The sequence below is a fragment of the Lagenorhynchus albirostris genome, chromosome 20 (genome assembly GCF_949774975.1).
Source record: "Lagenorhynchus albirostris chromosome 20, mLagAlb1.1, whole genome shotgun sequence".
Lineage (NCBI taxonomy): Eukaryota > Metazoa > Chordata > Mammalia > Artiodactyla > Delphinidae > Lagenorhynchus > Lagenorhynchus albirostris.
The window spans coordinates 7,565,503-7,587,033 of record NC_083114.1 but is presented as its reverse complement, the minus strand read 5'-3'; the positions used below and the strand labels follow the sequence as shown (position 1 = coordinate 7,587,033).

Sequence of the window (21,531 nt, the reverse complement as noted above, 5' to 3'; positions counted from 1 at the left end):
TTGTTTCTCTCGTTTAGTGAAAACCAAAAGGATAATTCAGTAGGTCAATAAACCAAGTAGAGATATTTACAACCAGAAGTGGAAACCTTCTCCCGGGTCCCAGACGCCTCATTATGTGCTCGGGTCACAATAAAAATCCAGATGGGGCTGCAAGCCTGTTCTCAACACCTCTAGACATAATGGCCTTCTTGACTTTGACAAAAGGAATAAAGGCTGATCACAGTCCTAGCAGGAATATCATTTTTATCCTCAGAGAGTCTCTCTGTCCCTATGAACGAAAATGGCTGACTCTGCCCTATTTCTGAGGAGCAAATGTGCACGACAGAAAACCACCAGCATAGCTGCCATCTCAGTGGGAGGCCACCACAGAGAAAACCCAGCTAATCTTGGCAACTCATGGAAAAATACCTCATGTTTGTCTATGTACCCATATGTGCATCCGGGTCTGGAACGGAGATGAGGGCCGGGGAGGCACAGAGGAAGAGGTGGAAAGGATGGGGGTAAAACGTGTGATGGGAAGAGAGAGTCTCCGTGACTAGGATGGCAGATGTGCACTATATAACCAGGCGAAGGGTCTGTGCACGGGTGGGCTTTCCATCTGTCATGTGAGCATACGAGAGGCAAGGGAACAGTACCGTACTAAATACATTCTCTCAGCATATTCAACAGGCGCACTGGTTCCCAAACCTGGCAGCCTACTGAAATCATCTGGGGAGCTTTAAAAAAGTACTGATGCTTGGGCAGAGCAGCGCCCCCCACCCCCAAGACATCTACATCCCGGAACCTGAGAATGTTAGGTTGCACGGCCAAGGGGCATTAGGTTGCAGATGGATTAAGGTTGCTAAATCAGTTGACCTTAAATAGAAACACTATTCTGGACTATCCGGGTGAGCCGGACATAATCACAAAGGTCCTTAAAACAGGAAGAGGGAGACAGAAGCTAGAAGTCAGAGTGATGCCACGCGAGAAGGACTCAATCCACCGTTGCTGGCTTTGAAGGTGGAGAAGGGGGCCACAAGCCAAGGAATGCAGGCAGCCTCTAGACACTGGATAAGGCAAGGAAATTAATTCTCCCCCACAGCCTCCAGAAAGGGATGCAGCCCTGCCAACACCTGGTTTTAGCCCAATGAGACCCATAGCCGACTTCAGAGCTCCAGAACTATGAGGAGGGGGTTGCGCTGTCTGAAGCCACTAAGTTTGTGGTAATGCGTTACAGCAACAACAGAAAACCAGCTCAGGTATGGCCTGGGATTTGGAGGCTGAGAAGGTCCTCAGGTGATTCTAATACGCAGCAAAGTATGGTGCTTACTGAACAAGATAAGGACGCGCCAGTGTGATTGCTTATGCAAGAAAATGCACGGAGACCTCATCCGGGAAGTCAGCAAGTCACCTCACCAAAGTAGGCACCATCCATCCTTGACCATGGACCACGGTTACTAGACATGGCTTATCTGAGCACATCACAGGATGCACGTGCTTTACCAGTGTGTGGCTAGCGTCCTTTCTAGACTGACCCACTCAACAGGCTAAATTTCCTTGGGATAAAGAACAATTATACCTCTGACAGGCAGATTTCCTACAGAGCTAATTTTCTTATGAATACTGTCTTTCAAGGAAGGAACTGGCCAATAACTGAGTTAGATGCAAGTACATGAATTAGTACATTCACATCAGCACCATCAGGAAAGGACTGAATTGTCCTCCTCTCTGCCCTTAAACCATTAAGAACCTCTATTAGGATGGTAGAGCTAGAGGATTTCTCCATTTGCTTTGGTGATCTATTTATTTATGACAGATGGCAGATGGATAGAATTAACTTTTTATTCATTTATGACAGATGAATGGAATAGTACTGTGGCAACAGATGAACTCAGTCTTTGTAGAGATGAAGAAAAGTGGGACTTGTATAACCTGACAGGTGCAGCCCCGCTTTGGAGCGAGCACGTGCCCGCTCCCAGGGCTCCAATGCTCGCCCATACAGGGTAACCTTTCTTGAAAGCCGTTCCACCGTGAGCCTCCATGATACTATGACACAAGCTGAAACCTTTTACTTTTTACTTTTCTCTCCCCATTTTGTCTTCCTTAGAGAGGAAGCTAGTGTGAAATTTCATTTCTATCCCTTACAACTGAGGTGACGTTACGGGGTCCCTCAGCCGCTCTGGGCTTCACCTCTGACAAACAGCAATAGCATCACCTTCACAGTGCTATGCGCTGATTAAATGAAACGGCACAGATTAAAGGGCTTAGCACCTAGTAGGGGTCTTCGATAAACGCTTGCCTCGCTGAAACTCAACTATTCTTCTGCTTCCACCCAGCACCTCGCTGCTGAAGCTGCTCACATCTCTTCCCTTTGGTCCTGTCCTCTCGCCGAGCTCTAGTACCTCATCTCCCACTGTCCACTTGACGCTGTGACTTGGATTCCTCACTGGCATCTCTCATTGGACGGGTCCAAACCGGACTTAGGATCTCCACTCACAAACCAGCGACCCCCCCTCCCCCATTCACCTGAAAGGGTCCATGCAGTAAAAGAACCATCAGTCCCCTGCCTCCATCCGCTCTTCTCCACTCCTACTGCTGCATCTTCCATTCATGCCCCTGTACCCTCAACCGCATACCTCAAGCACAAGAGCCTTCTGGGTAGGCTCCTGACTGAAAGCTCTGTCTCTCCCAAGCCATCCTGCTTGTGGGTTTGCAAACTAATCTTTCTCCAGCCAGGTTTGTCACATCAAGCCCTGAATAAAAACATCTTCAAGTATTTTTTCGGCCTGCAGCCTGGTATTTATGACAGAAGAGGAGCCAACGCCCCCCCCCCCCCGCCACGATGTGTGGAGGACAACTCAGTGTGCCCTGCCTCTGCGCTGGTGTACGACGCACTGAGCCACTTCACCCCGTGACCACATAAGGAGAGCCCGCAGGACAAACAGATCACAAAACAAAGCATTTTTAAAAGCAGCTACAGAAAACTGGACATCTTTTAACCGAATTTCTTTTCCTAGTGTTTAGTAACTACAATCTAAATCTGCCACAAACCACCCTCAATTGCATTAAACTATCAATGTAAAAATCCATTGTTGTTCAACTACTTCAGGTGTTTTGTAATAGTAAAATCATTTAACAATTAGACAAGGCTTTAGCATTTGTATTAAATGGCAAATCTGGTCAATTTCAGACGTGTTCTTACCATTTTGTTCATTCAGTTCATTCCCAATTTCCTGCCCCATTTGTTTCTGGCGACTTATGATGGAGGAAAGGGCATCAAGGCCTGCGTCCTGTTCTGAAAGAAAAAGTGAGACAACTAACTCACTAAAAACCAAAGGAAAACAATTTAAAGTCTAGAAATAGACACAATTCAATATATGATCAAAGTAACATTTGAAATCAGTCAGGAAAAGAGAGAAAATAGTTAACATTATTGGAACAATTGGAACAAAATTAAAAGTTAAACACTTATAACCCTCAGACCTTAAACTGATTTCCAGATGAATTACATTTTAAACATTACAAATGAATGTAAGATTTGACTATATAACCATTTAAACATTCTGATACTTGATATATAAAGAGCATGTACAAATCAATAAGGCAATCTTCCAATTTTTTAAATGGGCAAAGGATATAGATAGGAAACGCCCAAAAGAATAAAAAAGGAAAAAGCTCTGACATCGCTAATTTTTTAAAAATATCAACAAAAAACAATACTGAGGTGTTTTTTTCCTGACTTATCAGATTTGTAAGCATTAAAAAGAATGCTAACACCCAGGGTTAAGTAAAGTGTGAAGAAGCTCTAAGTGCTAAATCACAGGAGGATAGTTAACACATCTTTCTAGAGAGCAAATCGTGCCTACCTCTTGATCAATTCTATGTCTAGGAAATGTGTGCAACAAAACATCTGGATGGTATGCCATGATGTATATACAAGGATACTCCTTGAAACACTGCTTCCTTTGCCGCTTTTCAATTTATCGTCTCTCAGCTCCAGGCTCACCCTTTTCTGACTGCTCTGTGAAAATGGATCTGGGTCCTTTAAATAATTTTTCCTTTGCCAGCTTTGGCGGTGGAGGAGACTGCAGAGATACTGCAGGGGAAACGGGTTTTGCTTCCTGGCTCCAGTGCTCTCCTGACAGACTCCTGCCATGCTGGCAGCTCCTTTGGTGTGCAGTGGCCAGCAGCACCCCAAGGCCAGCAACGTCTCCCAACACACCCCCTCCTTGGGCAGTTTTGGAATAGAGTGCCTCCAATTAGACGCCTCCCTGTGCACTGTATTCCCTAGTACCCTAAGGACCGATCTCCAGGCAGTGCCGCCAGCTCGGCACCACAGCGACTTCTCTGAAATCCAGTGAACCCCAGCTGCGCCCTCTTCTACCTGATCTGCACCTCAACCCTGGGGGTACTGCTGTGGGTGCTCTGCCTCCACAGGGGAGTGACTACACCTTCTACCTGCTATTTCTGTCTCTTTACTTCCTGCTGGCTAACCCCTCATTACTCTAACCCCGTTATAGTTAGTAATTCCGTACACTACATTTTCCATGTTGAAATTTCTTTCTCCTGATTGGACCCAGATAGATACACTTATAATAGTGAAGAATTAGAAACAACCTAATGCCCAAACACAGGGATTGGTTTAAAAACGGAGTATAGGGACTTCCCTGGCAGTCCAGTGGTTAGGACTCCACGCTTCCACGGCCGGGGGGCCCGGGTTCAATCCCTGATCGGGGAACTAAGGTCCCACTAAGCCATGCAGTGAGGCCAAAACAAACAAGCGAAACACAGAGTACAGCCGTAGAGGGAAACACTATATGGCCGTGAAAAGTGATATTGTACAGGTATATTTTGATTTCAAAAGAAGTTCATGACACGTTATTGGGTTAAAAAAGAAAGCAGAATACAAAACAATGTATAGTAAGATAGCATTTTTGCTTTTAAAAATTGTGTTACCTTTCTAAATTTTTGAAAATTTAAAGAGAAAAGAACTCAAGTTACTCAAGATCCTTTATTTAAAAAAAATTTTTTTTAAACTCTAGACAATCCCAATCTCTTTATAAATACTTTATCCCTTTGCTTGCAGGTGCATTGGAAAGAACATTCCAAGGCTGAGTGTAACGACTCTTTCCACCAAGCGCTCTGCTGGGTGAGGGTAACATGCCATTCGTGGCTCCACTCGTTGATGGGTTGTTTTTTTTTAAATGTCTGTTTCACATGAAGGGCGATCTACAAAAGCAGAAATCATAAAGGTCTTCTTGCCCCGGATCACATTAACATCTCCTTATGTAGTTTTTCCGAGTCTTTTTATGGGATTAAGCCATTACACAACTTGTTAATTCATCTGGAATTTATTTAAACTAATGGTGTGCGGTAAGGACCCCTTAGTAACGATTTTTGACACTACATGCTCTTTTAACTGTACAAATGACCTGCTGTCTCTAGGGATCATTCCAAGGGACCATTTTATAGCAAAATCACTTTATAATGAGGTCCTTTTGGTCTTCAGTAACAACCTCTTGGATGGCCTCCAAGAAAAATCTATCATCAACCTAGTGCTGCTATAGGATGACCGATGTTACAGTAAAATTCCAAATGCATCCCCCAAATAAACTATATATATTGTAGAACTGAGGGGCAAGTGTCAATGCGAATTAAAAGGTAAAACAATATAAAAAGAGAAAAGGAGATTCCTCTATGGTTTTCAATTAGGGAAAAAATCATTAAAGTCCTGAAGTTGCTTTACCTAGTATAGACATAGATTACGAATGAAAAATACCTATGTTACACTCTTCACTTAACCCTGACTCATTATCTGCCTTACTACCTAGAGGTTATCTTGCTAATGCAAAACAAAAAGAGGGCTAAAAATCCTGCTCTACTCAAATCATTTCTATAAGAACTTACTACCTCCTCACTATGTTTAAGTGCTACAATAAATTTTCATCCTATAATTCAGAAACACAGAAGGTCCAGATACAGAGATGCTGTGTATGTAACAATATTGATGACTTGGGCTTCTATAAGTCTTTAAATTTTCATTGCAGTATAGTTGATTTATAATGTTTAGTTTTTGTTGTACAGCAAAGTGAATCAGTTATGCATATACATATATCTACCCCTTTCTAGAATTTTTTTTTTTTTTTTGCGGTACGCGGGCCTCTCACTGTTGTGGCCTCTCCCGTTGCGGAGCACAGGCTCCGCACGCGCAGGCTCAACGGCCATGGCTCACAGGCCCAGCTGCTCCGCGGCATGTGGGATCTTCCCGGACCGGGGCACAAACCCGCGTCCCCTGCATCGGCAGGTGGACTTCTCAACCACCGTGCCACCAGGGAAGTTCCTTTTTAGATTTTTCCCATATAGGTCATTACAGAGTATTGAGTAGAGTTCCCTTTGCCATACAGTAGGTTGTTATTAGCTATCTATTTTATATACAGTAGTGTGTATATGTCAATCCCAGTCTCCCAATTTATCACTCTTGGTAACCATAAATTTGTTTCCCCTTGGTAACCATAAATTTGTTACAGTTTGTTATCTGTGACTATGTTTTGTAAATAAGTTCATTTGTACCATTTTCTGAGCTTCTACAAGTCTTAAAGCAGCATTTCTAAGGGGAGGCCATGTGGTCATCTTAGAGCCAGTGAACCAAAGAAAATGCTGCTACGTGCAAAAATATCAACGATTATGAAGACCCATGCAGACAGCCACCCAGAACCATGTAAAACTACTACGATGTTGTAATCACAGCTCATTACTATAATCTACCCTACCTTATCGATACCTTAAATCATTATGATATCACAACAGATCATCTGCAACATACCATACTCTATTAATCATTCTTCAATTTTATAATGGTATTGACTTTAAAAACTGGATGACCACTGCACTGCATAGAATAACGACCCCTAAAGATGTCCACATCCTAATCCCGGGAACCTGTGAATATATGACCTTACATGGCAAAAGAAACCCTGCAGATGTGATTAAGGGGAAGGAATTGGAGATGGGAGAGGACTCTGGATTATCCAGGTGGGCCCAGTTTAATCACATGAGTCCTTAAAAACAGAGAATCTTTCCCAGCTGTGGTCAGAGGGAGGCACGAAGAAGGGTCAGAGAGATGCAACTTGCTGGCACTGAAGACGAAAGGAGGTGTCCAGGAGTCAAGAGATGTGGGTAGCCTCTAAAAGCTGGAAAAGGCAAGGGAATGAATCCTCCCCTGGAGCCTCCAGAAGAGAACCCAGCCCTGCCAACACCTTGATCGTAGCCCAGTAGCATCTGTACGGAACTTCTGAGCTACAGAACTATAAGATAATAAACTTGTATTTTAAGTCCCTAAGTCTGTGCTAATTTATTATAGCAGCAGTAGAAAACCAATACAAACATTTTTGGAAAAATCGCTTCAGAACAGTTAGGTGTTTGACTACTTCCTATCTTAAGACATGCAGAAAAACCATCTTCTAACTAAATACCATGTAATTGTGGGAGGACAATCTGGTGGCTGTAGATTAAAAATAAAGGGACAGTCATCATAATGTATTCTTGTCGAAAGTAACAGACGTCATTCTGATCAAGCCACTAAATCTAACTACCAATTTACAGAAAATATGTGGGACAGAGGGACACATTAAACAATGTGTGTGGATACAAATAGCAATTCTAGATAGTGGGAAACTATAGGGCAAATGCCCTTGTTTTGTCAACAAAGAAACAGCAAAGAAAAAAAGAGTTGGCAAAGGCACCTACCTACTAAAGAAACTTAAGGGGGGCTTCCCTGGTGGCGCAGTGGTTGAGGGCCCGCCTGCCGATGCAGCGGACGCGGTTTCGTGCCCCGGTCCGGGAAGATCCCACATGCCGCGGAGCGGCTGGGCCCATGAGCCATGGCCGCTGAGCCTGCGCGTGCGGAGCCTGTGCTCCGCAACGGGAGAGGCCACAACAGTGAGAGGCCCGCGTACCGCAAAAAAAAAAAAAAAAAAAGAAAGAAAGAAAAAAAGAAACTTAAGGGACACGACAATTAGTTGCAATGTTCAGACCATATTCAGATCCTGAATTGAACAACCTGAAAAAAAACCCATCATGGGACAATCAGGGAAATCAAATATCCAGTCGGTGTTCAGATTAAGAATTGTTAACTTATTAAGGGTAATAATGGCATGGTGGTTATGTTTTTGTTTTTTAAAAACAGTCCTTATCTTTTGCAGACATGCTTTAGAGTTATATTCTGGAATATTCACCAATGAAATTGTACAGTGTCTAGGATTTGCTTCAAAAACAATCCAGGGATGGGTAGGTGGGTAGACATATAGATGAAACGAGATGGGCTATGGGTTGATAATTGCTGAAACAAGTGATAGGTAAGACGGAATCATTATCTTACTTTCTCCACTTTCATATGTTTGAAACTGTCAAAAGCAACAAGTTACCAACATTTTAACAAGTAAATAAAACCAAGGAACATTCTTAAGAACTGCAACCTCAGGCCCCCGACTGAGCACATGACAAGAGCCCCAAGGGCTGGGGCTGTGTCTTCTTTTCCTATGGTTTTGCCCAACTGGTGGTACAGAGCAAGTATTTAATAAAGGCGTTTCAACCAAGGAATGACCACAGAAGACCTTCTAGGTCTGTAGAAGGAAGAAATACAGTCTCTGCTACACATATATGGAAGGACTCCTCGTTAATACTAGACAGCTCTCTGAGTTTAGGTAATAGAAAAAGTGGCTGATGCTGTGTTGTCCGGTGCCCAGAGAGGAGGGATGGAAATTCCCACATGTGATATATAGGAGCTCTCCTTGAAGAAGGGGAAGTAGATAAGGTCAAGCTGGGTAAAGATAATCACTATATTGGAAAGACTCTTAGAGCAAGTTCTAGGAACAGATGTTTTTAAGATCTGAGGGGCAAGGAATGTTGGTCTGGGTGACAGCTGCAAGAAAGGTTATCTTGAAAAATCTGTGAGGTTATGATTGCAAGTGTTCAAAGATGAGTTGCTTAGATGTGCCAGGGCACAACGCAGCCCGGCCGGCCACCTTCGCCACCGCTATTTCTATGAAAATCCTTAGAGACCTAAGAACACAGAAACCCAGAACTAATGCCCAACTTTCTGCTAGAATCTAGAAAGAACGTCTATAGACTACGGCAAGAATAGTTGGAACTAATTAAGAAGCCCGAGCAACAGAGGCTTCCTGGGGAGAGGTAGAACAATTCTCCAATGTTTGCCACCCGCCAGCTGACTCAGAAACGGGTCTGTACTGACCAAAAAAGCACCTTCCCTTGTTTTAGCACAGGGAATTTTTTTTTTTTTTTTTTTTTTTTTTTTTTTTTTTTTTTGGCCGCAACGCACAGCTTACAGGATCTTAGTTCCCCGACCAGGGACTGAACCCCAGGCCCCAGCAGTGGAAGCGCCAGGTCCTCATCCCCGGACCGCCAGGGAAGTCCCTCTCACAGGGATTTTTGAGGTGATCCAGTTATTGTCATCACCTCACCCATCTTCTGCTGAACGTCCCTTTGCGCCTCCAATTATGGCTTAGGCAGCACAGAAGCTGAGGCCGGCTAACTGGCTGTAATGAGGCCTAGCTTCCGGGTCAGGGAAGGAAGGCATTCATTGCCTCGAGTCTAAGCTCTACCAAAAAAACTGTTATTCAGGATGATTTTCCAAGTGTTTTCTAAAGGTCAACGAAAGTACAGAAAGGCTAACAGATTCCACGGGCAAAAGGAAGTCAGAAGCGACGCTTTGTGGTTGTGTATTTTTTTCCAGTGCGGGACCTGGCCAGGAAGCAAAGCCATGGTAACCTCAGCGCATCACCAAGGTTCCTGGGGCAGAGAAAAGACTAATGAGGGTTTCGTGTAAAGATGACTTCCATTTTTGTGTTTATCCCTGAAAAACAGCTTGCTAGGAAATCGGGGGGGGGGCGGATAGAGCATTTCAAAACACAAAGGTAAGAGTAGAGAAACATCCTGACCTATAATATATGCTGCTTCTCTCCCTCCGTTCCTTTACTCCCCCCCGCCACCAAACCCCAAAAGCCAGCCGGCTTCCAAAGGGTGGGCATCTCAGTAAGGGTGCTCTCGGTTTTGGAGACAATACAAACACTTGCACGCGGCGTCCTCTCACACCTAGCCTACAGCAATCTCTGAATGAGGCACCTCCTGGGGGCAGGGATACTTTTCCTGACCGAGAAGTTTTTCTTGGTACAAAGCAACCACGCCCAGAAAATTCATTAGTACTGGCTAGTAAGACATTCCTTTCAGGAACCATGAATCCTGAAAAGTAAAATCGGCCTTGCTCTTAATTTCTTCACTTTACTTCCGAAAACGGGTGAAATACGTAGAGTTAGAGTGACATGGGAGGAACAGTGTTCATTCACTAGATACTTTCACTGTGAAAAGGGAGTTCAAAACAGAGTTAGACTTCTGCTTCTAGCCAAGAGGGACTGACAGGGACCAGATTTACTTCTGGCCCCAAACAACTGGAGAACAAAACAAAACCACAGGCAAAATATACAAAACAACCGTTTCAAGATGCAGACCTGAGGAAATGAAGGACAGTGGTCCCCGAGACATGGGAAACAGATGAGAGGAGCTCTCTGCCCCACACCATCGCCTTGAGAGTTCCCAGGCTATGGCGTGGGGAAGGCAGACCCCAGGTAGAGCCCAGCAGTCTCCCCGGATTAAGAATGCAAAAAACAGGTCCAGGTGGCTACAGTACGTAGGCCACAGTACCAGAGAGCTGCACAGAGAGAGAACGCTGGAGATTTGCACGGGGTCCACCCTGAGACTTCAGGTGAGTGTTGATCAGGGCAGACGTGTGAGGAAATTAAGGCTGGGGAAAGAACCACCTGAAAGCCTTAGAAGGAATAACTCTGAGCTCACAGGAACGGCACACGTAATTCCTACCCCTACCCACCAGGTCACCTCATAATTCAAAGGGCATCAGAGAGGGTACGCAGAATGGCTCTGGCACTGAAGTGAGGGAAATCACCTCTTGACTGCAGTCTGCAAACATTTTCTATCAAGGGCAAGAGAGCAAGTACTTTAGGCTTTCTGGTTCATATGGTCGCCTGTGCAGCCACCCAACCCTGCCATTGTCACAGGAAAGCATCCGTAACTAATAAGTGAATGAGCATGGTTGTGTTTCCATAAAACTTTATTTACGGACACTAACCTTTGAATATTACGCAGTCTTTACAAGTCATGAAATAGTCTTTGCCTCTTTTCAACCATGTAAAAATGGAAAAGCCATTTTTACCTTGCAGACCATATAAAAACAGGTGGTGGGCCAGATGTGGCCCATAGGTCATGGTTTGCTGACCCTTACTCTAAAATAAACACTGCTGTGGTCCACCTGACAAAGCAAGACCCAAATAACTGCATCCCAGCCAACAACAACAGCAAAAAAATCTCAAGAATATTTTCAGAAAGGAATATCTAGTAACTGAACAAAGAAAAACTCACATCTGGCTTTCAAATGAATACTTCCTCCATAAGATTAGAAACCAGGCAAGGATGTCTGCTCTCCTACATTGTACTGGAGGTTGTAGCAAGTGTAATAAGGCAAGAAAGAAAAAAGACATCCAGACTGAAACGAAGAAGTAAAACCACACCAATTAAAAGACAATGACAGTCAGAGTGGATCAAAAAACAAGAGTCAACTATAGGTGGTCTATAAGAACCTCACTTTAAATATAAAGAAATATATGGATTAAAAGTAAATGGACTGAGTGGGAGCGAAACCAATGCCTGCCTTCGAGCAGCAGCTGCGCCACGGCCGCCAAGGGCTTCTGTGCCCAGTGTTGCTCCCACCAGTCTACAGCACAGGGCATATCTTTGCAAACCTCTTCAAGGGCCTTTCTGGCAAAAAAGAAACGCCTGTTCTCATGGTGGGCCTAGATGCTGCGGGAAAGACCACCATCCTGTACAAACTGAAGCTGGGTGAAATCGTGACCACCATTCCCACTACAGGCTTCAACGTGGAAACCGTGGAATACGAGCACATCAGCTTCACTGTGTGGGACGTGGGCAGCCAGGACAAGATCCGGCCTCTGTGTGCCACTGCTTCCAGAACACACAAGGTCTCACCTTTGTGGTTGATAGCAAAGACAGGGAGCGTGTGAATGAGGCCCAAGAGGAGCTTACGAGGATGCTGGCAGCAGACGAGCTCAGGGACACTGTTCTGCTCGTGTTGGCTAACAAACAGGACCTCCCCAATGCCACGAACGCAGCTGAGGTCACGGACAAACTGGGTCTACACTCTGAGGCACAGGAACTGGTACACTCAGGCCACCTGTGCCACCAGTGGGGATGGGCTCTATGAGGGACTGGACTGGCTGTCCAATCAGCTCCAGAACCAGAAGTGAGCTGTACTCCTCTCTCCTCCCCATTCACTCCCCTCCTCCTACCCTCGCTTTACCCTCATGTGGCAAATGTGCCCCTGGGGTGTGAGTGCCAGAAGCTGTCTCCATGCTGGTCGGTCACGGTGTGCTTCACCGTGCTGTACATGTGCAGACGCTGCCTGCAACTGGGTTTTTATTTAATCTAAATAGTTTCTGTCTCCAATGAGGCAGTTTCTGGTACTCCTATGCAATATTACTCTGTTTGTTTGTTTGTTTTAATTGTAAAAAGAAAATCAACCCACTGTTTAGTACTGAGAAGGGATTTTGGGCACACGGGTCATCCAGGGGTCGCTGTTGCAGATGAGCCGGACGCTCCTCCTCTTGGGCTTTAGATCTGTGTTGAGATCCATTTTGGTGGTTGGTTTTTAACCCAAACTCGGTGCATTTTTTAAAATAGTTACAAGATAAGGAGAACACTCGAACACACAGAAGGGAGAAATGTGCCTAGTGTAGGTTCTGTAGTAATGGCCTGAGTCCAGTCCACCGGTGGTCTATCTCCTGTTGGGAATGTGAAGTGGGGCAGAACCAGCCATGATCCATTCTGCATGGTCACAGTAAGGTTCCTGTGATTTGCTCCGTCTCGGGTCATCCCACACCCCATAGCATTTGTGCTCACATGGCCGCCCAGGAGATGGGCTGGAGGCTGCAGCCACTTCTCTCAGACCCCTTGGAGGAACCCCAGCCTTTCTTGGGTCAGCATGGGCACTTTGGCTGGAATGCTCTGGTTGGAGCAGGAGCCCTGCCGTCTCCTTGCTTGCCTGCTCCGGGCTCTCTGGGGTTCCACCAGCATGAGCACAGGTGGTCATCCTTGAACCCCAGCCCCTCGGAGCCCCAGTGCTTTCACTCCCTCAGCCTGCAAGGGTCAGATTTGCCATTGAAAATAACCTCTACTTTTTTCTTTTGTATTTTGATAAACACTAAAGAAGCTGGAGCTGTTAACCTTTACCTTGTGGAAAACCTCAGAACTGCTTTACTTTGGTGTTGCAGAACCTCTTACTGCTTTCAATACACAATTAGTAATCAACTGTTTCGTATAGTTTTCAGTTTTCATTTTGACAAGCAAGCAGTGTAATTACAGCTATTAGAATAAAATCTCTTAACTATTAAAAAAAATAAAGGTAAATAGATGGAGAAAGATAAGCCATACTAACAGTCATCAAAAGAAAGCAGGAGTTGCCATTTTAATTTCAGACAGAGCAGACTTCAAAGCAAGTAAAGTTATCAGGGTTAAAGAGTATTATGTAATGATAAGGGGGTCAATTCTCCAAAATGACATAACAATCCTTAATGTGTATGCACCTAACAGAGCAAACTACATGAGACGAAAAACTGATAGAGATGCAAGGAGGAAGAGATAAATCCACCATCATAGTTGGAGACTTCTACACCCCTCTATCAGAAATGGACAGATCCAGCAGGCATAGTTAAACTCAACACCACTATCAATCAGCTGATGTAATGGACATCTACAGACTGTTTTATCCAACAACAGTAGAATACACATTTTTCTCAAGCTCACATGGAACATTCACCAAGATAGACCACATTCTTGGCCATAAAACATACCTTAATAAATTTAAAAGAACAGAAATCATACAGTTCTGCTCTCGGAATACAACGGAATTGAACTAGAAATCAACAACAGAAAGATAGCTGGAAAATTCCCAAATACGTAGACATTAAACAACATTTCTAAATAACACGTGATCAAAGAAGTCTCAAAAGAACTTTAAAAATATTTTGAACTAAATGAAAACACAACTTATCAAAATTTATGATACAACAAAAGCAGTGCATAGAGGAGAATTTATAGCAGCAAATGCATATATTAGACAAGAAGAAAGATCTAAGATCAATAGTCTAAGTTCCCACCTCAGGAAACTAGAAAAAGAGCAAATTAAATCCAAAATAAGCAGAAGGAAAGAAATATTAAGAATTAGAGCAGAAATCAATGACACTGAAAACAGGAAATCAAGAGAGAAAAAAAAATCAATGAAACCAAAGCTGGTTCTCTGAAAAGATCAGTAAGTTCAATAAGCCCCTGGTCAGGCCAACTATGAAAAAAAAGAAAGGACACAAACAACTAAAATCAGAAATGAAAAAGCAAGCAGAAACACATCATCGTAAACAGCAGTGATGTCCACTTTTTCATTTCTGACAACTTTTAAAAATTAATTATTGGAGTATAGTTGATTTAAAATGATTTCCTGGATACACCAGGAAACTCAGACACCAGCATCTCCACCACTTGCGGGGGCAGTGTGTGTGGGGTGTTTGTCTACAGAGAAGCTCCCTGGAGAATGCAACAGGAACAGTACCATAAAATTTACAGTAAAATAGGAACAGAGGCAGCCAGTTGATTTTGCACAGGTATGTGCAAGCACTTCAAACCATCCACTCTTCTCGAACCCTGGCATGCCAACTGTCCATCACAGCACCTTTAAAAGCAGAGGCACAAACATCACAAATGTTTGATCATAGGGCTGTGTGGTTCAGGATTTTATGAGAAAGCCATCTTTAATATACAGGGTTATAAAACATTGCCAGGTTATAGACCTACAGATCTCCTTTTTATACAACAAGTTCAAATGCTGCAACCATGACAAATCAGTGTCATTAAGGCATCCTCATGTCTCCAAAATCATCTCATCAAAATTGTACCACATCAAAGGAATTTCCCCATCAACCATCAGCTATGACATGTGGTGCTTTTTAGGACACAGATGTATTGTTTACAGCTAATGGGTGAAACTATGGACCAACACGTAGGATTTCAGGATAAACAAGAAAAATCACATGATCATATCACCAGATGCAGAAAACATATCAGACAAAATCCAACGTCCCTTACTAATAAAAACTCTCAGTAAACTAGGAATAGAGAGGAAGCTCCTCAACTTCATACCTACAAAACCCCCACAGCTAGACTTCCCTGGTGGCGCAGTGGTTAAGAATCTGCCTACCAATGCAGGGGACATGGGTTCAAGCCCTGGTCCGGGAAGATCTCACATGCTGTGGAGCAACTAAGCCCATGCACCACAACTACTGAGCCTGCACTCTAGAGCCTGTGAGCCATGACTACTGAGCCCTCGTGCCACAACTACTGAAGCCCACGTGCCTAGAGCGCATGCTCCGCAACAAGAGGAGCCACCGCAATAAGAAGCCCACGTACTGCAACAAAGAGTAGCCCCGACTCGCCACAACTAGAGAAAGCCCGATCACAGCAACAAAGATGCAATGCAGCCAAAAACAAAAACAAAAACAAAAACCCCCACAGCTAACAACATACTTAATGATGTGAAACTCAAAGCTTTCCCACTAAGGTCAGGTAAAAGACAAGGATGTCCCTTCTCGCCACTTCTTTCCAGCCTTGTACTAGAAGTTCTAGCTAATGCAATCCGAAAAGAAAAGGCATACAGATTGGGAAGAAAAGAAAACTTCATGTGCAGGTTATATGATCACCTAAGTAAAAAATCCAAAAGAACTGACAAAAAATCTCCAGGAACTAAAAAGCCATTATAGCAAGGTTGCAGGATACAAGGTTAATATACAAAAGTCAATCTCTTCCCTACATACCAGCAACGAATAGGTGGAATTTGAAATTAAAAACACAATACAACTTACATTAGCACTCCCAAAAGTGAAATACTTAGGTATAAATCAAACAAAATATGTACAAGATCTAAATGAAAAAAACTACAAAACTGATGAATGGAAGCAAAGAACTAGATAAATGGAGAAATATTCCATATTCATGCATAGAAACACTCAATATTGTCAAGGTATCAGTTCTTCCCAACTTGATCTATAGACTCAACACAATTTCAATCAAAATCCCAGCAAGTTATTTTGTGTATATCAACTGATCCTAAAATTTATATGGAGAGGCAAAAGACCCAGAAGAGCTTACACAATATTGAAGGAGAAGAACAAAGTTAGAAGACTGACACTACTCAACTTCAAGATTTACTATAAAGCTATAGTAATCAAAACTGTGTGGTACTGGTCAATGGAACAGAACAGAGAGCCGAGAAACAGACCCTTATAAATACAGTCAACAATCTTTGATAAAACAGCAAAGAAAACACAACAAAGTAAAGACAGTCTTTCAACAAATGTTGCTGGAACAACTGGACATTCACATGCGAAAAAATGAATCTAGACCCTACATTCTTGACAAAAATTCAAAATAATTAAATCTAAAAGTAAAACAAAGCTATAAAATTACTAGAAGATCACATAGGAGAGAACCTAGATGACCTTGAGTATGGCAATGACTTTTTTTCTTATCACTTCATTCCTTCTTCATGCTTTTATGTAGAAAGTTTCTAATCTATATTATTTTCCTTCTCTCTAAATAACCTTTAAACCATTTTGCAAGGCAGATCTACTGGCAAATTTCCTCAATTTTCATTTGTCTAAGAAAGTATTTCTCCTTCAGTTTTGAGGGATAATTTCACAAGGTACAGAATTCTAGATTGATGAGATTGTTTTGGAGGGTTTTTTTGGCAACACTTTAAAGATTGCACTCCACTTTCTTGCTTGCATGGTTTCTGAGAAGTCAGATGTCATCTTTACATTTGTTCTTCTAGAAGTGAAGGGTTCTTTTTTGTTTGTTTTGTGTTGTTTTACTTCTAGATTCTTTTGGATTTTTTTATCTTTGTGATTTTCTGTACTTTGAAAATGACATGCCTAGGTGTAAATGTTTTGGTATTTATCCTGCTTGGTGTTCTCTGAGCTTCCTAACTCTGTGGTTTGGTGTCTGCCATTAACCTGGGGGAAATTCTCAGCCATTGTTTCAAATATTTTTTCTGTTTTTTCCTCTCTTTTCTCCTTCTGGTACTCCCATTACACATCTACTACACCTTTTGCAGTTGTCCCAGTGTTCTTGGATACTTTGTTCTGTTTTATATCAATCTTTGTTCTTATTGCTTTTCACTTTTTGAGGTTTCTATTGAGATATCCTCAAGCTCAGAGATTCTTTCCTCAGCCATGTCTAGTCTACTAATAAGGCCATCAAAGGCATTCTTCATTTCTGTTACAGTGTTTCTGACCTCTAGCATTTCTTTTTGGCTCCTCCTCTCTGCTTCCATTGCCCATCTGTTCTTCAATGCTATCTACTTTATCTATTAGAATCCTGAGCATGTTAATCATTGTTTTAAATTCCTGGTCTGATAATTCCAACATCCCTGGCATGTCTGGATCTGATGCTTGCTGTCTCCTCAAATTATGTTTTTTTGCCTTTTGGTGTGCCTTGTAATTTTTTCTTATTAGACAGGATGTATGTGGTAAAATGTACTGCTGTAAAAAGACTTTTAGTAAAAGGTGGTGGTAAAGTGTGGGCATTAAGGGAGTGTTCTACAGTCCTATCATTAGGTCCCAGTCTTTAGTGAGTCTATGTCTCTGGGCTGTGAACGTCACAAGGGTTTCAAAGTTTTTTCCTCCCCTTGCCACTTAGGTGGGACAGGATGGCTAGTGGGCTAGAGAGTTAGGCATTTCCTTTCCCCCAAGTCAGTTAGACTGACATAATTTAGCAAGTTAGGTCCTGGTTAAGTAGTTTCTCCTGAGGATGAAATCTTGTTAAGAACAGAGTGCTCTAGCATATTCCAAAATGATTCCTTTTCCCCTCTCTCCACCAGAAACAGGAGGGGATTTTTCTCTGGTATTTACTGTGAGAACCTGGTAGAGCTCCTAGAGGTGAATCTCACACAATTGTGAGGACCCCACTATGACTGGGTCCCCTGGAGTTTTTAATTCTCAGATTTGTCCACACTGAGCCTCCAGCCACTCATCAATGACAGTTCAGATTTTCCTACCCAACTGGTTCCCACACTGGCTTCTGCTCAGAAGTCTCTGCTCCAATAAGCTGTGACTCCCTGTATTCTCCTGTCTCTCCAATCTTGCAGGAAGTGATTTGCCCTGTGCCCTCCTCTCTTACAGATCCAAGAAGAGTTGGTGACTTTTTCAGTCTGTTCAGATTATGTTATTGATTGTTAGCATGGAGTGGTGACTTCCAAGGTCCTTACAGGCAGAACAGGAAACGAGAAGTCTGGCAATGACTTTTAGATACAAAACCAAAGGTACAATCCACGAAAGAAATAACTGATAAGCTGGACTCCATTAAAATTAAAATCTTCTGCTCTGTGAAAGATACTATCAAGGAAATGAGAAGACAAATCATAGACTGGGAGAAAATATTTGCAAGAAACATCGAATAAAGGACTGTTACCTAAAATATACAAAGAACTCTTAATGGACCAAAGGTCTTAACAGATACCTCACCAAAGACAAACACAGGGCTTCCCTGGTGGCGCGGTGGTTGAGAGTCTGCCTGCCGATGCAGGGGACACGGGTTCGTGCCCCTGTCTGGGAAGATCCCACATGCCGCAGAGCGGCTGGGCCTGTGAGCCATGGCTGCTGAGCCTGCGCGTCCAGAGCCTGTGCTCCGCAACAGGAGAGGCCACAACAGTGAGGCCCGCATACCGCAAAAAAACAAAAAACAAACAAAAAAACATACAGATGGCAAATAAGCATATGAAAGATGCTCCACATCATAAGTCATGAGGGAAATGCAAATTAAAGCAAGAGATACCACTACACGTCTATTAGAATGACCAAACCCTGGAAACTGACAACATCAAATGCTGACGAGGATGCAGAGCAATAGGAACTCTCAATTCATCACTGGTGGGGATGCAAAGTGGTACAGCCACTTTCGAAGACAATTTGGTGGTTTCTTACAAAACTAAATATTCTTACCATGTGATCTAGCAATTGCACTCCTTGGTATTTATCCAAAGAGTTGGTAAATTACATGTACACAAGAACCTGCACACAGATGTTTATAGCAGCTTTTTCATAATTGCCCAAATATGGAAACAACCAAGATGTCTTTCAGAAGGCGAATGGATAAACAAACTTGGTCCAAGCGGAGAGTGGAATATTATTCAGTGCTAAAAAGAAGTTAGCTATCAAGCCTTGAAAAGGCATGGAGGAACCTTAAACACATACTAAGTGAAACAAGCCAATCTGAAGTCTACATACTGTATTATTTTAACTACTGATATTCTGGAAAAGGCAAAACAATGGAGATGGTAAAAAGATCACAGGTTGACAAGGGTTGAGGGAGGAGGGAGAGATAAACAGGCAGGGCACAGAAGATTTTTAGGGAAGTGGAAATACTCTGTATGATGTTGTAATGAAGGATGTGTCATTTTATATTTGTCCAAACCATAGAATGCACAACACCAAAGATGAACCCTAAAATAAACTATGGACTTTGGGTGATTAGGATATCAATGTAGGTTAATTCATCATAACAAATATACCATTCTGGTGGTTGATAATGGAGGAAGACTATGCATGTGTGGGGAAAGGGGTTATATGGGAACTCTCTGTACCCTCCTCTAAATTTTGCTGTGTACTTAAAACTGCTCTTAAAAAAAGTCTTTAAAAAAGTAAAACTGTCTTTATCCACAGATGGCACTGACCATTGTATAGATGGTCCTATAGATTCTACCCAAAAGCTGTTAATAAATTAGTGAGTTTATTAGCAAGGCTGCATGATCCAAGGTCAGTATACAAAAAATCATTTTTATACTAGCCACAATCAGAAGTAGAAATTTATAAATGCCATTAATAAGAAAAAATATGAACTACTTAGGGATAAATCTGATAAAAGATGTATAAGACGTCCAGTGAAAACTACAAAGCACTGCTGAGAAAAATTAAAGAACTAAATAAATGGAGAGATATGCCATATTCATGGATCAGAAGACTCAATATTGTTAAGATGTCAATTCTCCCCAAATTAAAGATGCAATGTAATCCCAATCAAAAGCCCACGAGGCTTTTTTGTAGAAATTGAAAGCAGATTCTGAAATTCATATGGAAATGCAAAAGATCTAGAATAGGCAGTCACATTTTGAAAAAGAACAAAGTTGGAAGACTTATACTACCTGACTTAAAGACTTGTGGCAAAGATACAATAATGGAGACAGTGTGGCACTGATGTAAAGATAAACAAATGGACAAATGGAACAGAACGGAAAGTCCAGAAATAGGCCCACACCATATACGGTCAATTGATTTCCAAGAAGAGTAAAGTAATTCAGTAGAGAAAGGATGCTCTTCTTTCAAATGATGCTGGAACAAATAAATATGCAAATGAAAAAAAAAGAAATGCATTTCATCTTGCTATATTAAAAAAAATCAATTCAAAGTAGACCATACACCTATTGTAAAACCTAAAACTATAAAATTCCTAGGAAAAAAAGGGCAGTAAATCTTTGTGGCTTTAGGTAGTCAAAGGTTTCTAATTGGACTTCATTAAAATTAAGAACCTCTGCTCTTTAAAGGACGTTGTTAAGAAAACCAAAAATATAAGCCACAGATGGGGAGAAAATATTTCTAAAACATAAATATCTGACAAACATATAAAAGGATATGTTTTATAAAATTCTTAAAACTCAATAACAAAAGATGAACAACCCAATTAAAAATAGGTAAACAATTTGAACACACACTTCATCGAAGAAGACACGCTGATGACAAATAAGCACATGCGAAGATTCAGTCATTGGGGAAATACACATTAAAACCACGATGAAATGCAACTACACACCTACTTGAATGTCTCAAACTAAAAAGACTTTCTATAACACTCTTTGGCGAGGATCTGAAGCAATTGGGACACAAATTCTTCTGGTGGCGATGTAAAATTGTACAACCACTTTTGAAATGAGTCTGGCAGTGTCTTTAAAAGTTAAACATAATGAGGATATATGTATATGTATAGCTGATTCACTTTGTTATAAAGCAGAAACTAACACACCATTGTAAAGCACTTATATTCCAATAAAGATGTTTAAAATAAAGTTAAACATACGCCTCAGTCATTCATGAAAATGTATGTCCATACAAAGACTTGCACATGAATGTTCATGGCGGTTTTATTTGTATAATACAAAATACGCCTCAACAGGTGAATGGATGTGCAGACTGTGGTCAATTTATGCAAGGGAGTACTATTCTGTAATGTAAGAGAATGAAATACTAATCCATGGAACAACACGGATGAACCTTAAAATAGTTACACTGAGATAGAGGCCACACCTCACCCCATCCCCAACAAAAGAGCACATACTGTATGATTCCATTTATACAG

General features: G+C 42.1%; 1 protein-coding gene and 1 pseudogene across 2 annotated transcripts in view; one reads left to right on the top strand and one right to left on the bottom strand.

Moving 5' to 3' along the window:
• The window catches only part of STX8 (syntaxin 8), a 240,663-nt gene that overhangs the window by 173,946 nt on the left and 45,186 nt on the right, over positions 1–21,531 (bottom strand). For both annotated transcript variants that reach the window (XM_060135641.1, XM_060135642.1), the window contains exon 6: positions 3,182–3,274. In XM_060135641.1, the coding sequence (XP_059991624.1) occupies positions 3,182–3,274 (93 nt within the window). The remainder of the gene's footprint in view (positions 1–3,181; positions 3,275–21,531) is intronic.
• On the top strand, positions 11,700–12,329 carry LOC132511017 (ADP-ribosylation factor 1-like; annotated as a pseudogene).